Source organism: Mesoplodon mirus (genome assembly GCF_964341445.2).
Source record: "Mesoplodon mirus genome assembly, chromosome: 4".
In the NCBI taxonomy this organism is placed as follows: Eukaryota; Metazoa; Chordata; class Mammalia; order Artiodactyla; family Ziphiidae; genus Mesoplodon; species Mesoplodon mirus.
This window is the reverse complement of record NC_138979.1, coordinates 53,737,998-53,750,577: the sequence shown is the minus strand read 5'-3', so window position 1 is coordinate 53,750,577 and position 12,580 is coordinate 53,737,998. Positions and strand designations below refer to the sequence as shown.

At 45.8% G+C, this 12,580-nt stretch overlaps 1 protein-coding gene across 3 annotated transcripts in view; it reads left to right on the top strand.

Moving 5' to 3' along the window:
* The first annotated feature begins 2,777 nt into the window (after window positions 1-2,777).
* CA12 (carbonic anhydrase 12) overlaps window positions 2,778-12,580 on the top strand; it is a 62,650-nt gene continuing 52,847 nt past the window's right edge. For all 3 annotated transcript variants that reach the window (XM_082619833.1, XM_082619832.1, XM_082619834.1), the window contains exons 1-2: window positions 2,778-3,024; window positions 10,375-10,395. In XM_082619833.1, coding sequence (XP_082475959.1) covers window positions 2,940-3,024; window positions 10,375-10,395 — 106 coding nt within the window. In that variant the 5' untranslated portion in view covers window positions 2,778-2,939. The remainder of the gene's footprint in view (window positions 3,025-10,374; window positions 10,396-12,580) is intronic.

Genomic DNA, 12,580 nt, shown 5'->3' with positions numbered 1-12,580 from the left:
GTGATTTTTCCCCCCTCTGATACCCTAGGATTTAAAAAAAAAAATCACTCTTGTAGGTCAATTATACTTCAAACAGACAAACTCACAGAAAAAGATCAAATTTCTGGTTATCAGAGGTGAGGGCAGTGGGGGAATTGGATGCAGGCAGTCAAAAGGTACAAACTTTCAGTTATAAGACAAATAAGTACTAGGGATGTAACGTACAACGTGATAAATATGATTAACACCGCTGGACGTTACACAGGAAAGTTGCTGTAGCAAATCTTAAGAGTTCTCATCACAAGGGAAAACCAATTTCTTCTTTTTCTTTTATTTTGTATGTATACCAGACAATGGATGTTCACTGAACTTACTGTGGAAATCATTTCATGACGTGTGTAAGTCGAATCATTACGCTGCACACCTGAAACTTATATGGTGCTATGTTATCAATCATATCTCAGTAAAACTAGAAGAAAACAACGTAAAGCACTTAGGACAATTGGGTCTCCATTTACATTCTCAATTCTCTTTTAATTGCTATCCATTCTTCACTAATTAACTGGGTCTTTGATCTAGTTATGCAGTAAACAACCCAACCCTCTCCTTTCTCTCCATCAAACCCAGTTTACAAAATTCTATTAAATCCACCCCATTTTTAGACTTCTCTGTCTCTGGGGAATCGCTGGGGAATGCTTAGAGGTTCATGCTCAAGGAGAAATTGGACTTACTGTTTAGCCAGACAGAACAGAGTGGGAGTAACAAAATGTGTGTGCCCAACCCAGTTTCCCTTGAACCAGTGATGAAATGTGGGGTGAGTGATTTCACCCCCATGGTGTGCATTTCTGAACCTGCAGTGGCTCCTCCCCAACCTCTGTGTTCCTCTAGTACATTTCATCTTCTAAAGACCTTGATGACAAATCAGAGACGTGAATGTTTCAAGAACCACAGTGAAATGCTCACTCACCACCCGCAGGTGTGGCTCTTGATCAAGAGTTACAGGCAGAAAAGGTCATCCTTAAGTCTACCATCTTGTGAAAGTGCCTGTAACAAGATTGTCTTTGTAACTACTTCCTTAAGAAGACTTCAAAGCCCTTTATTAACCCAAACGACAGCTAAGAGGATCAGGACAGAACAGTAGCACCCCTTGAAACGTGGGTGGCATGTGCTTCCTGGAGGCTTTCAGCAGACAAGCTGCTCTATCCCTCCAAAACTACCACAGACAAGCAGCTTCTCTGGTCACTGAGGCCAGCCTGAGAGTCCACTTAGGCTGAGGGTCAGCAGAGACCAGAGAGGTGTGGGCTGGTCAGGCCGCTGTGGCCAAGAGAAGAAGGCAGGATGGTCCAGGTAACAAAACCAAAGGTCATCTACCAGGGCTGGGAGTGGGCACCCTTCAGCAGACCATGTGGTCTGAGCAATATCTGTAGGCAGCAGGGAGCCAAGAGAATAGGCAGGGTCACAGAGCAGGAAGGAGACAGAGCCCAGCGTGGGGAGCAGGGCAGACACGTTCGCAGGACCCAGGGAAGCCAGAAGCACAAATGACAAGGGTAGTGGTGGGAACAGCATGCGGCAGGAACAGCAGCAGGAAGATTTAGGGAGCATTGGGGGCAGCAAGTTAGTAAGACCTTTCACTTAACAACTGAACATGGACTAAATACGAAGAGGATCAGAACCGCAAGTATATGACTAGATGTATGTACATACTTAAAAGAATACGGGGCTTCCCTGGTGGCGCAGTTGTTGAGAGTCCGCCTGTCGATGCAGGGGACACGGGTTCGTGCCCCAGTCCGGGAAGATCCCACACGCCACGGAGCGGCTGGGCCCGTGAGCCATGGCCGCTGAGCCTGTGCTCCGCCGCGGGAGGGGCCACAGCAGTGAGAGGCCCGCGTACCGCAAAAAAAAAAAAAAAAAAAAAAAAAAAAAAAGAATACGGATACGTGAGGAAAGTGGGCAGAAACGAGCAACAGGTGATGATAATCTGCACTGAAAACAGAACTCAGATACCGATCTAAGCCAAGATGCAAAACGCCTGGAACAGAGCCTTACACTGAATAGGTCCTCAATAAATAAGTCCCTTTCTTTCACCGCTACCCCAGAGAAGGGACGCCCCGCTCCCGGCTTCCTAAAGAACTATTGATATTATGAGCTAGTATGAGCCTTGCCTACTCACCTGTTATGAGAGGAAAGTCTAATTGCTTAGTAAAGCTGTTTATTTATTTAGTCTATTTATCTGTATATCTACTTCTATTTCACAGTGTATCCCCACTGTGCTATTTACCTGTTAATTTCTTGGCGTCTAAATTTCAAAGGTAAGACATTATCAGGACCCACTGTACCGTCCACAGAAATTCGTAATTCGAATGCAGCCCTCGCCAAACCCAACCTGTGTCGTTCAGTCCCTAAAGTGTGCCCAGTCCAGGCAGGCACACGATTGGGGCCCAGAGGAGGCTCCTGCTCAGATGGCATTGTACTAAGGGGGCTTCTCAGTAAGGGCAATGACAGACCAAGGGCGTGGCCACTGAAGCGAGTCCCTAGACGCACCCCCTCCCGACGGGGCCAAGGCAGGCGGATCTCTCCCACGCCTGCCCGCGGCTCCCACGGAGAAGTGGGTTCCCAGGTCAGCCCCCGCTCCGGGGAGCGCCCGAGCCACTGTCCCGCGGAGAGCTGCTGAAGTCAGGGTTACAACTCACCTTGGAACTGGGGCGCCAGACCTCCCGTAGGCAGGGCGTTCTCCCGACACCCTCCACCCGGTGACATCATGTGTTTAGGACTGAGTCTTCCATAAAAGCAGCCCGCGGGGAGCCAGGAGCCCAAAGAACAGACGTGCTCGCCCTGGCGCCCCGGCTGCGCGCACGAGGTCCCGGTGCAAGCCCCGCGGGTCCCAGCGCCGGAGGCAGAGAAAGAGGAGCCCAGCTGCCGGCAGCTCTCACCCACCTCCTGCCCGGAGCAGCCGCCCGAAGATGCCCCTCCGCAGCCTGCACGCGGCTGCCGTCCTCCTACTCGTGGTCTTAAAGGAACAGCCTTCTAACCCAACCCCACTCAACGGTAAAGTTTCTTCTTTCCTAACAATCCCGAGCGCTCAGCCACACCTGGGCAGAAGGATTTCCACGGGGCTCGTTAAGGATAAAAATCATTTGGGGGGAGCGGGGAAGGACCTGCATGGTCTCAAAATAGCACATTTTTACAAAGGATGCTTCGTTTTCCTGTGGAATGCAGGATCGGCTCCGGTTGCCAGGGCACACGTCGTCTTCGCATTAAAATATGTTTGTATATATGGAATTTAAGAAAAAAATTCATGAAGAACCTAGGGGTAAAACAGGAATAAAGACACAGACCTACTTGAGAATGGACTTGAGGATATGGGGAGGGGGAAGGGTAAGCTGTGACAAAGCGCGCGAGAGAGGCATGTACATATATACACTACCAAACGTAAGGTAGATAGCTACTGGGAAGCAGCCGCATAGCACAGGGAGATCAGCTCGGTGCTTTGTGACTACCTAGAGGGGTGGGATAGGGAGGGTGGGAGGGAGGGAGACGCAAGAGGGAAGGGATGTGGGAACAGATGTATATGTATAACTGATTCACTTTGTTATAAAGCAGAAACTAATAAAAAAATATGTTTGTGTGTTCTCGGAGCACCCCCAGCTCTGAAGAGGTGGCTTGGGAATTTGCTAACCGGGGAGGAGAAACAGAACCGGGATTTCAAGTATTGTGCCTCCATCCACGTGCACATGGTGGAGTGACCGGGGTGTTCTGAGCAGCCTCTTTACCAGGGAGGGTTTGCTCAGTGGTGGGTGCTTTTCTTTGGAGGAGAGGCTCTTTACCACTGTTTCACCTCCAAGTCAAAGGAATGATGCATCCCATCCTTAATCATTATTTTTCTCCAGAAGGGCTCTACTTCTGGTACGCGTGTGTGTGTACGTGCCCTCAGACGAGCATACACAGCTTATTTCTGAGTGTAATTAGGGCTTTGAACCCTGAAGGGCTGGAGGCTGGTGGTGCCCAGCCAGTAGCAGAAGGAGATGGAGGGGCCTCATCTGTAGGCTCAGGTCTGGGCAGTGAGTTGCAGAGAGCAGTCAAGGTCAGGGCTTTTGCCTGCCTCTCCACAGCTGGGTGAGCGCTTTTCTGGGGGAGTAGATGGTGACTTATGGAAACTTCCCAAGTAACAGATGGTGGCTCCTGCCCTTGACAGTTTGTGCCAAGTTGTACGGACATTTGTAGGTGTGACCATTCCTGGACCCAGGCTTGGCTGAAACACTTATAGAAGGGCCCAAAGTGACTAGAATGGCTGACAATCCATCCTCCCTGGCTGGGTGGTGGCAGTGGGAAATTGGTCCTGCTCAGTGGCATGAAAGCTGGAGCCCCCTCCCCTCAGAGGTCACACTGCCCATGGGGCAAGGCAAGGGGAGGCAGGGGGAGCCTGGCTGTCAGCAGCTTTGCCATTCTTCTGAATTCAGTTCGAGTCCACTAGCTGGCATGAAATGCTGAGTAGCATCTTCCTCATCTGGTGGGGCAGAGGTGGGTGGAAGAAAGTAGTTACAAAGAAGTGGAAATTAATGTATAAAACTGCAAACTTTGACACAGATTCCCCTCTGAAGAAAGCTGCCCTGAGACCCAAAGTTTGACTGACCTGAAAGAGCTCCAAGCTGCTCCAGGACGAGAGAGAAGCCCTTTACTGGCCCTCTTTCCTGAAAGCCTGTTACCCCCCTCACTCTGGGGGCAGCTCGTCCTCCCCCCTCTGCCCCTCTGACCTTCCATACCCTCCTCTCCCCCTTACTCTTCTCCCTTCCCCCTTCTCCCAGTTGGGCTGGGGAAAGTTTTCAGTAAAAAGTCTACTTTCACCCCACACTGAGGAGGCAGCCTGCTTACCCCTTGATTCTAAGAACACAGCTTTTATTCTGTTATGCCTCAGGCAGGTTTCTTGGCTTTTTAATTGCCTCCAGGGACAAGGTCAAAGCAAAACTCACTGAGGTGTAAAGTGTCAGTATTAAACCCAAGGTTGCAGGGTGGAGTGGGGTTAGGCTGGGCAACAGGGTGAGAGTGCGGTCCGCCCTCCGCCTGGGGCACTTAAACTCCCAGCTGTTGGCACTGGGGAACATCAGGGTTAGGGAGGGAAGGGGCATAATAAGGCGAAGCCTTGCATCTTCCAGACATAACCTAGGAATTCTCAGTTGCTGTAGGGGAACATTTCAATGAACTCTGCAGAGCCTGCTTTGCCTGAGCCTGGTGTGGAGAGCTGGGCGGCCTTGGGCTGCATGGATGTGGGTTCTAGCACCCAGGACAGGAAGCAGGCAGGGCCCTGAACCCCTGACCTGAATCTTTGTAAACATCATTTCCTCCGAAGGCACCCAGGACATTCTCCTTGCCCAGTATAAGCTGGGTCTGCAGGATCTAACAGGCATCCAGCTGGGCCTCCCAAGGCTCCGGATAGAACAGATGACCTTCTTGGAAAGGGAACAGTGCTCTCAGGAAGCTACTGAGGTGTAACCGCAGGGGCCTTTGCCTGGCCTGCCTGTGGGGTCAGTTTAATTCTGTGAAGACCCTTGCCCCTAAAGCTAAAGGTGGGAAACCAGGAGGGGACATTTCCAAAAAGCAAAAGGGCACACTTCCTTTATAAAATCTTCCTGCCTTCAGTTCTGGCTGAACTGAATGAACCAGGCTGGACCCTGACCTTCATCCAATGAGAACCCCTGACTCAGCCCACCCTCTCCTTCATTTTACCGTGCTTCTCCTCCCCAGACTCCAGCTTCTGAGCCCCTCCAGGCACGGCCCTTTATACCCAAAGCACCAAGTCCTGAGGGCCAAGCAGTTCGCTCAGAGAAAGGAGGGCAGGAAAGATTGCTCTGATGCTGCTGCTTTTTAAGAACTCCCCAGTCCTGTGTCACCATCTGAGCCCTTACAGTCCCTGATGCACTCGATCACACTGGGCCCTGAGCTTACCAGAGTATTATGCTGATACCTCATCTGAGGATGAGAGCTGCAACAACATGGAAACCACAGCTTAGCAAGCTTTGGGGAAAGTAGCAGAAGATGTAGGTTATTAAGGCCATGATTTGATTTTGGTGCAGGTGCAATTAAAATTTCTGGCCAAGGCAGGCCTGCTCAGAGGTAGCAGATGTTTTTCCTCGTGGCCTCCAGGATCACTGAGTGGACTCTGTCTCTCAGAGAAGCAGTGAGGACAAACTTCCCCGTTCTTTGTGAGATTTTACAACCTGGGCCTCCAAGTCTGCCTGGCTAAGTGGCAATCACCTGGCTTCCTTTGCCTCTGAAATCCATGACTCTATTTTAATGGAAGCCCTCAAACAGAACGCTGAGGGAAAATGTTCAGAAAAGAGGTTCAAAGTCTTCTGTAGCTTGTTTCCAAAGCCAAGCTGTTTTGTTCCTTTTCACTACTGTTTCAGTAAAAGGCTAGCAGTAAACTTGGGGGTCATATACAAGTTTGGGTTCCCCACAGTTCTGGATGTCTTCATCCAATTGCTAGTTCAGAGGAGGTTAATTTGGGGACTATTAACTCCCATCTGGTCCATAGCAAGTTTCAGGGGGTCTGTGGGGCCCTGTGTACTTTCTTCGCCTGTAAGCATCTTTGCTGCAAGCACTTTCGCTGCATAACTAATTGACCCATAAGGCAATTTTGCTGTAGAAAATAAAATAATAAAAAGTAAAAGAGGGATATCAAGAGGGACATAATGAACAGAAACAGAGTCACAGATGTAGAAAAACTTATGGTTACTGGGGGGAAAGGAGAGGGGAGGGATAAATTGGAAGATTGGGATTAACATAATACACACTACTATATATAAAATAGATAACTAATATGGACCTGCTGTATAGCACAGGGAACTCTACTCAATACTCTGTAATGACCTATATGGAAAAGAATCTAAAAAAGAGTGCATATATGTATGTATTACTGATTCACTTTGCTGTACACCTGAAACTAACACACTGTAAATCAACTAGACTCCAATAAAATTTTTTTTATAAAAGGACATAGTGAAGCATAAGAAATAAATAACAATTTAAAAGACTTTATTGCAAAATACAAAATATTTGAATACATTTAAAATGTGTGTAGATTCATGGCAATACTGTGCAAATAACTGATTTTATTTTGTGGGTTGTACCTAAGTATTTGTCTTCCAAGTCTTTCATTCATAGTATTTTATACCTTTTTCTTTCTTTCTTTTTTTTTTTTTTGGTTTGTTGATTCATCTCCTCGTTCGGCAGTGCACTTTTTCGTTCTCGCTAACATTTCTTCCTTTATTAAGAGAGGTATCAGTTTCCAAATACAAGGGTGCATGTTTGTACCTGAGCTTTGTGTTGCACTGTGAAAGCCTCTACCCTGTGGTGTATTCTTGGCATCTTGTCACATCTCTAGTGACAGATGTTTCAAAGTTCTGTGGGAAATGTTGGCTCAACTCCGCACCTTCGAGGCCCTCGGCCTCTTTCTCCTCCAATGTAGTGTGTTTCAAAATAAGAAACCAACTCTTGGGGCAAATGATTGTCATCGGTCAGCTAGATAAAGCCATCAATAACATTACTAACTGGAAGAAATGCTAATGCGTTTCAACCAGTGGAAACCAAACTGTCAAACCAAAACTGTCAACTAGTTATTTGATCTTTCACAGAAAAATTGTCTTAATGCCAATTAATTATGCAGCAGCGAAGATGTTTATGGCAAAGCTTACATTAAAAAGAACAAGACGAATAAAAAAACACCTAACATGGTTCTATGGACCTCCTGAAGTTAACTGTACACGAAATTTTCTGTGTCCAAGCTTATGGGCATTTTTAAAATTAATTTTTATTGGCGTATGGTTGCTTTACAATGTTGTGTTAGTGGGCATTTTTAATGAGGAAAGGTCCATAGTACTGATCAAATACTCTAAGGGGTCTGGACTCCCCCCTCTACCCCAAAGATTGGGAAGGAGACTCGAAGATTCTCTAAGTTCGTGGGAAGTGATGGGAAATGTGGAGATACGCTTCTTAGCAGGCACTGATCTTCCACTTCTCCTTGTAGACTTTCATTTTCTCACCTATAAAACGAGGCGTCGGGTTGCAGGTATGTGAATGAGCCCTCAATCCCTCTCTTCCAAAGTGGGATGTCAACAAATAATGCCTAAACCAAAGCAAACCATGAAGGCACAACATGGGCATGTTTTATAGAGATGAGATAATGCCAAAAGAATCATTTTAAAAGAATTCACAGTGGTTGCCATAGGGAGCAGGAAAGTGACTAGGGAGTGTCAGGGGACCAATATTTTTATTAAAAGCCTTATAGAACCATCTGACTCTTTAAACCATTACAAGTGTAATTTGAAAAAACTGCCAACTGAATTTGAAAATTAAAAAGACTGAGGCAAAGAATTGAAACAGAACAACAACAAAAAAATAGGACATTAAACCAGATTACAAAGAAAAAACAAACAAAATCCTCTTTTCACTTTTCAAAACCACCATTGGCTTGAGTAGAAAATGCCCAGTTGTGATAAGTGACTACCAGATGGTTGGTCAGGTAAGTTTTACTGCAAATCATTCCCAAGAGAGAAAGGAGATGTGAGTCTTCCTCTTGCATCAGTACCCCGGTGGGCCGAGAATCTCAGAGGCACTGGGAGAAGCTGGGAGAGAGGGACATAGGAGTTGAACAGTCCCCTCATTGTGATGTGTCCCGAGATACCCTGAGTCTCAGTTTGGGGTCTCGGGCTCCTCCTGGAGATGAAGAGGGAGGTGTGCCAGCAGGGTAATGAGAGCACAGCTCTGCAACGACTTTTTAAAAACTGAAGTATATTTAATGTACAATATTGTCAGTTTCAGATGTACAGCAAAGTGATTCAGTTATACATATATCTATATATTCTTTTTCAGATTCTTTTCCCTTATAGGTTATTACAAGATAGTTCCCTGCGCTATATAGTAGGTCCTTGTTGGTTATCTATGCAACGACTTTTTAAAAAATTTTCATTTTATATTGGAGCATAGTTGATTAAACAATGTTGTGTTAGTTTCAGGTGTACTATGCAATAACTTTTTAAAACTATGTTTTGCTGTCAGCCCAAAGGACTTCTATGAGTGAAGGGTGTGGAGTGGGAAGTGATAGGTGACTTTCGTTATATTCCTGGCAGGACCTCTCCTCCACATTGCCACTGCCCCTGGAATTCTAACTCAGATGAGGGTGGCAGCTTCCTCAAAGAAAAACTTTCCTTTGGGGATTAGTTGTCTCCTCTTTATGTACTGAGGTGAACTCTTCTCCAGGCTGTGTTGTTAAGTGGGAAAAAGCAAGATGCAAAACAGGGTTTCCCGTATGTCAACATTTGTGTGCAAAAAGGCGGGGGGACACACTACAGAGACCTGTGTGTGTAGTCACACTGTGCAAACGTTCCCATCAGCTGGTGAAACTGACTACTAATGAAGCAGGGAGTTCGGGTGGCAGGAATCGCTTTCACTGTGTACTTTTTGGTGGCTTTTGAGTTTTGAGCCTTGTGACTTTATTACCCATTCAGGTGATGAAATTTGGCTTCTCTAAGATATATGGGAGGCTTCTGATCAAGAAGCCCCTTCCCTAACCCTTTGGCCCCTGCACAAAATCACTGCCTTGTGCTTTGTCTCCCGTGCGAGCACAGTTGCTCTGAGAAGCAGTTGTTCTGACACAGACTCTGAAAAAGTTTTTTTTTTTCTAATTAAAAATATTTTTTTCTTACAGTTTCATTGAGATATACTTGACACACAGCACTGTATAAATTTAATATGTACGGTATAATGATGTGACTTACATATATCATGAAATGATTATCACAATAAGTTAACACCCATCATCTCATATAGGTACAAAATTAAATAGAAAAAAAATTTTTCCTTCTGATGTGAACTCTTAGGACTCTCTTTTTTTTTTTTTTTGCGGTACGTGGGGCCTCTCACTGTTGTGGCCTCTCCCGTTGCGGAGCACAGGCCCTGGATGCGCAGGCTCAGCGGCCGTGGCTCATGGGCCCAGCCGCTCCGCGGCATGTGGGATCTTCCCGGACCAGGGCACGAACCGGTGTCCCCTGCATCGGCAGGCGGACTCCCAACCACTGCGCCACCAGGGAAGCCCCTAATTAGTGTTTTTGTTTTCTTTGGATAAAAATCCAGGAGTGGAATTGCTGGATCATATGGCAGTTCTGTTCTTAATTTTTTTGAGCAACCTATAGATCAATACTGTTTTCCATAGTGGCTGCACTAATTTACATTCCCACCAGCAGTGCATAAGGATTCCCTTTTCTCCATGTTGAAAAAGTTAGAAGTTCTGGGCATCCACCTCCTTTTAATTTCACCCATTTAAAAATAAAATCTGTCATGTTTTCTCTAACTTGTTCAAGCTCAGTTGTACTTACTTGCTTTTTTTTTTTTTCTTCTTTGCAGAATCCAAGTGGACCTATATAGGTAAGTAGAGATCTTAAATACTTTTTTGAGGAGATGACTATTTAATGAGAAAGTCAGAAACTTCTTGATCTGTAGAGGTTATTTGGGGGGGTTGGGGAGAGCAGTTCTGGTATTGTTAAAAGAGGGCACAACGTCCTCTCTAAAGACTTGCCCCACACAGGTCTCAGACAGCTCTTTCTCCAAGGAGCTGAGCCTGCTTTGTGCATTTGAACTGCGAGTCACAGTGTAAGGCTTTCAGATTCCTGCAAACCACCCAGGTGAGGATGCCCAGGTTACCTTCAGACTGCAAGGGCCCTAGACAGGAGAGTGCCCTTCTCCTCTGTAGGACATTTATTCTACAGTAAACAAAGCATAAAGGGCTCCTTTCTGAAAGTTAGGCTCAGGCCCGAGAACTTAAGCTGCTAGTTTGTCTAGAATTAACTTCTCGTTGCCGTGTTTGTAAGCAAGCAGTGGACCAAGCAGTGATGGTCAGTCCTTAGTGAAAGAGGAATGCTTGTCTTAAATGGAGAAACAGGGACATCAACTGTGCAAAAAGGTTTCGAGATAAGCAGCTTGAAATCGGCTTAGCTCATGTATTGCAGTGAATGGGAAATTTGGTCATCAGCTGGAGTGGGGATGGGGGTCAAGCTCTAGGGTCCACTGGCAAGCGCAGGAATGTTAATAATGACTTGTTTGGGACTGAGTGACGAGGGATGTGCAAGAGAGATTGTTACGGGGAGCAGGAGGGTGGAACTGGCCTCACTGGCACAGGAGGGGTGGTGACAGGCAGAGAAGTTGATTACTACAGAGGAAGCAGAATCCAGAGAAAGATCTGACTTGGATTTGCTAGTTAGCCTTTGGATGTTTGTTAGCCCAAGAGGCAGAGAAAAGTCCCTGAGCTAATCAACCAGCTACCTCCAGGCCAAGGTCTCCTTGGCTCTAGCATCGCATGGCTCCACTGCTACTAACATCCCTTACGTACTTATTATGGGCAAGGCACGTTGCTAAGTGGGTGGGTAATTAGAAGCATAGGCTGTGGTCTGTAGATGGGAATTATTTAAAGCTCACAATTCCAAGCAGAATATAATAGGTAATAACAGCAGATAACAAGTAAACGATTCAGTGCTCTGATGGTTCAGAGGAAGATGAGAGTCTAGGGCTAGATGGTCAAGGAAGGCTTCCTGGAGGAAGAGGGCTTTCAACCGGACCTTGGAGGATGGAGGATTCAGTACGATGGGAAGGAAGTGCTATTGGCCAAGTTGATGATGGTAGCACATGAATGGAGGCAAGAAAGAGCAAGATGGCATTTGAGGGAAAACATGTAGAGAAGTCGTTACAGGGGAGGGATGGACTCTAAGGTCAGAAAGATAGGTTGGGTCATGTATTAAAAGACTGCAGCAGGTCTGTACGTAAGGATGCTGGCCCAGCTCCCATCTCCAAGCTTTGCTGTTAAATGAAAAAGGCCAGATATAGTGTGTATATGTGGTACCATGTGTGTACAATGTAACTTTGTGTTTGCACAGAATTTCTCTAGAAGGGTTCAGGAGAAACTGAAACAGTAATGGCCCCTGGAAAGGAGCACTGAGAGACTAGGGGTCAGCTATGGGAGGAAAGAGTTACTTTTCACTGTCTGTAAAGTTTGAATGTTTATCCTGTGCTTGCCTTACCAAAAAATGCAAAATAAAACAAAATACTAAAAAAATTTTTTCCAACAATATTTAGGTAATACTTTAAATTATCCCAAAATACAGAGAGAAAAACATGAGACACAGCAGGCCTTTTTTTCCCCCCCAAAACACTAACATTGTGCAACAGGAAGGCACTGTTGCTGTTCTAAAGGCCTATATTAGACTTTCTACTAATGGCACCAACCACAGGGTTACTGTGAGGATCGAATGGTGAGATCCATGTGAGATGGGCTGGCATAGTATTGATACTTGTTCTACAGTAAGCACCCAATAAAAGTAGACTATGACTATTATTATCAAGATACATTGTTTTCTTGGAATAGAGTTTTACTTCTCTCAAAAATAATAATAGTTTTGTGTCTACACGTTTTCTTAATATGAGGAGGCAATTTGACGCCTGTGTATCTCATCATTATTTTTTGGAGTTGAATGTTATTTCCCTCACTACCACAAATAAAAGCTTCATGTATGTCCATCTTTTGGTAACATGTTGTTAAAGCTATAATGATTGCATTGTG